Consider the following 2646-nt stretch of genomic DNA (forward strand, 5'->3'; position numbering starts at 1 on the left):
AGCTTTTTGAGAACCAGTTATGGCCACATCTACTCCCCATTCGTCCATACGGAAATCAAGCGCACAAATGGATGACACGCCATCAACAAGGAGGAGGGCTGGATGCTGGTAGGCATCTGAAAATCCAAAATACAATGTGAGGGTCATTTTTTTTCAAACTGGAGAAGGGAAAATGCGAATTAATGGTCATTTTACAATTGTCACAGATGAGATTTAAACTCAGTCTCTTGAAGTTACATAGTCAAACTCCATCTCGTGGACATTAGGACCATTTCTTAAAGACAATAATAGAAGTAAAGGAAAGACAAGCACATCGAAAATCCAAACATTGGTGAAGGCAAAATGATATGATACATTCAAAAGACACTAAGAAAATGCATTTGAATCAAAGAATAATAACAAAGTTTATGCCAAATTTACATATGTAGAGATAATCATTGTCCACTCAAACATTATTTTGTGACATGAAACATGGCTTCTAGAGTTCAATTTTCAAGTTGTTAGTGAATAGCATGCAATCATTCTGTCCAAATTTTAGATTCACACTTAAATCATATGAGTCAAGTTCAATTGCTAATGATCTGTGCAATAGCATATCTGTGACTCTTTGGAAATATACAACAGAATTGGAAGTTCATTTATATTAACCTAAAGGATTCTATGAATATAAACCGGCATTATTGAATGAAAATAGTGTTGAAGTGTTTATCCAAAATAGTATATCTAAAGACATGCTAAGACATGATGTTCAAATATATCAGAACAGCCACCCCGGTTCAAAAAAATATAAATATGACACATACAAATACAACCAGATAACACAAATGTCTGATCATAGAGTTCGGTTAATGAAGCCTGTGTCTCAGATCGTAGAGAGACTACAGTTTTTTTGTATTAATTTCAAGCTTAGGATTTATGGTGTATAATTTGTACTTAAATACTACGGTTCACATTACAACATTACCCTGAACTGTATCCACTTATGAGTAAGTATGAGCCATATCCAACAAAATATTGTGTGAACATACATCCAACATATCAACATGTCAAGGTAAATGATGTAACAAACACCTAAGTAACACTTCTGAAACTAACAGATATTGAAAGACAAAAAAAAAAAAACAATATCTAAAGCTGGATTTAATATCCAAAAAGCTTTTTTTTATAAAAAATGTTCATTAAGCAATGAAACTAAGAGCATCATGTAAAATGACAGTTTATAGATGAGTAAAAGCAATGATTTAAGAGCATAAGATGTGATGCTCACCAAGAATCTGTCTCACTTTGGCCAAGTTATTCGTGACACCAGTTGCTGTCTCATTATGAACAATGCAAATAGCCTTTATAGTGTGTGCAGAATCAGAAGCAAGTTTTGATTCCAGAATGTCAAGATTGGCACCTTTTCCCCATTCACTTTCGACAACATCAACATTGAATTTAAGGCGTTGCTGCTGATCAATCCAAAGCAAACTGAATTGGCCAATCAAGAACGATACAGTACGATCTCCGGGCGACAATGTGTTTGTCAGAGCACTCTCCCAAGCACCAGTCCCTTAACCAAATGCAAAACCATTATTAGATAACAATATAGGTATGTTACCTTATCCAAATGAAACACAAGTTATTTTCTCTTGCTGGTTTAAAAATTTGCGTTGGGCCTAATTCAACCTTAGATAACAATATAACCTTATCCAAATGAAACACAAATTACTTAACCACATTCAAGTCATATCTCCTCGACTCTCAAGTCTCAACAGATGGACCAACCTTATCCCATCTTTTTGTAACCTCCAAAAGACACAAAAATAGATCAAGAAAGATACAAAAGCACACAAAATGCTAACACTACTGTAGATTACCGTATTCGAATTTTGCAGTCAAGTTTCATTTGGTTAGATGCAATACAGTGAGTCACTAATCGAAAGTGAATGTAATCTAATCTAAGGAGTAAACTGAGTATACATGATTAAGAGAGCTGATTAGGCATTCTTAAATTCGGGTTGGTCCTAAACCCTACAAAATTGGTTTGTAATTATGAATATTTTCAGGCCAAACCAGCTTATAAGGTGATAGATGTCTTTTCACTTATGAGCATTTTCAGGCCATATCTCATCTATATGGAACTCTTAACACCCCCTTATGCCCAGGACGGAACATCTGGAGCGTGGCCCAAGAAGCTCAATAGCAAGTAGCCTAGCATGTCTATGATACACTTGGATACCATCTTAAAATTTAGATTGGTCCTAATTTAACCCTACAAAACCGACTTGTAAGACGAGAGATGTCTCCCACTTATAAACACATCTTCACATCATATCGTAAAATTTTGGCTAGTCATAATTCAATCCTACAAAACCAGCTGGTAAGACGAGAGATATCTCCCACTTATAAACACAATTTTAGATCATATCTTAAAATTTGGGTTGTTTCTAACTCAACCTACAAACCGACTTGTAAGAGGGATGTATCCCACTTATAAACACATTTTCAGATCATATATGATCTAGTGTGACTCTCAATAGCCATGTGGTTAGCTGCATCTAAGTCATGAATGTAAATATAACTATTCTTCGTAGGTAATGCAATACTAATTGATTTTATGAAACTAAAACAATACACATAAAAAAATATGAATAATTTGTTCTG

General features: G+C 34.5%; 1 protein-coding gene across 1 annotated transcript in view; it reads right to left on the reverse strand.

Moving 5' to 3' along the window:
- The window catches only part of LOC101491355 (serine--glyoxylate aminotransferase), a 6433-nt gene that overhangs the window by 2305 nt on the left and 1482 nt on the right, over positions 1 to 2646 (reverse strand). The window contains exons 3-4 of the mRNA XM_073369066.1: positions 1268 to 1555; positions 1 to 116 (exon numbers count right to left, since the gene is read on the reverse strand). The exon at positions 1 to 116 is cut by the window's left edge and continues 1 nt beyond it. Of these exons, the coding sequence (XP_073225167.1) occupies positions 1 to 116; positions 1268 to 1555 (404 nt within the window). The remainder of the gene's footprint in view (positions 117 to 1267; positions 1556 to 2646) is intronic.

This window comes from Cicer arietinum, chromosome 5 (assembly GCF_000331145.2).
Source record: "Cicer arietinum cultivar CDC Frontier isolate Library 1 chromosome 5, Cicar.CDCFrontier_v2.0, whole genome shotgun sequence".
In the NCBI taxonomy this organism is placed as follows: domain Eukaryota; kingdom Viridiplantae; phylum Streptophyta; class Magnoliopsida; order Fabales; family Fabaceae; genus Cicer; species Cicer arietinum.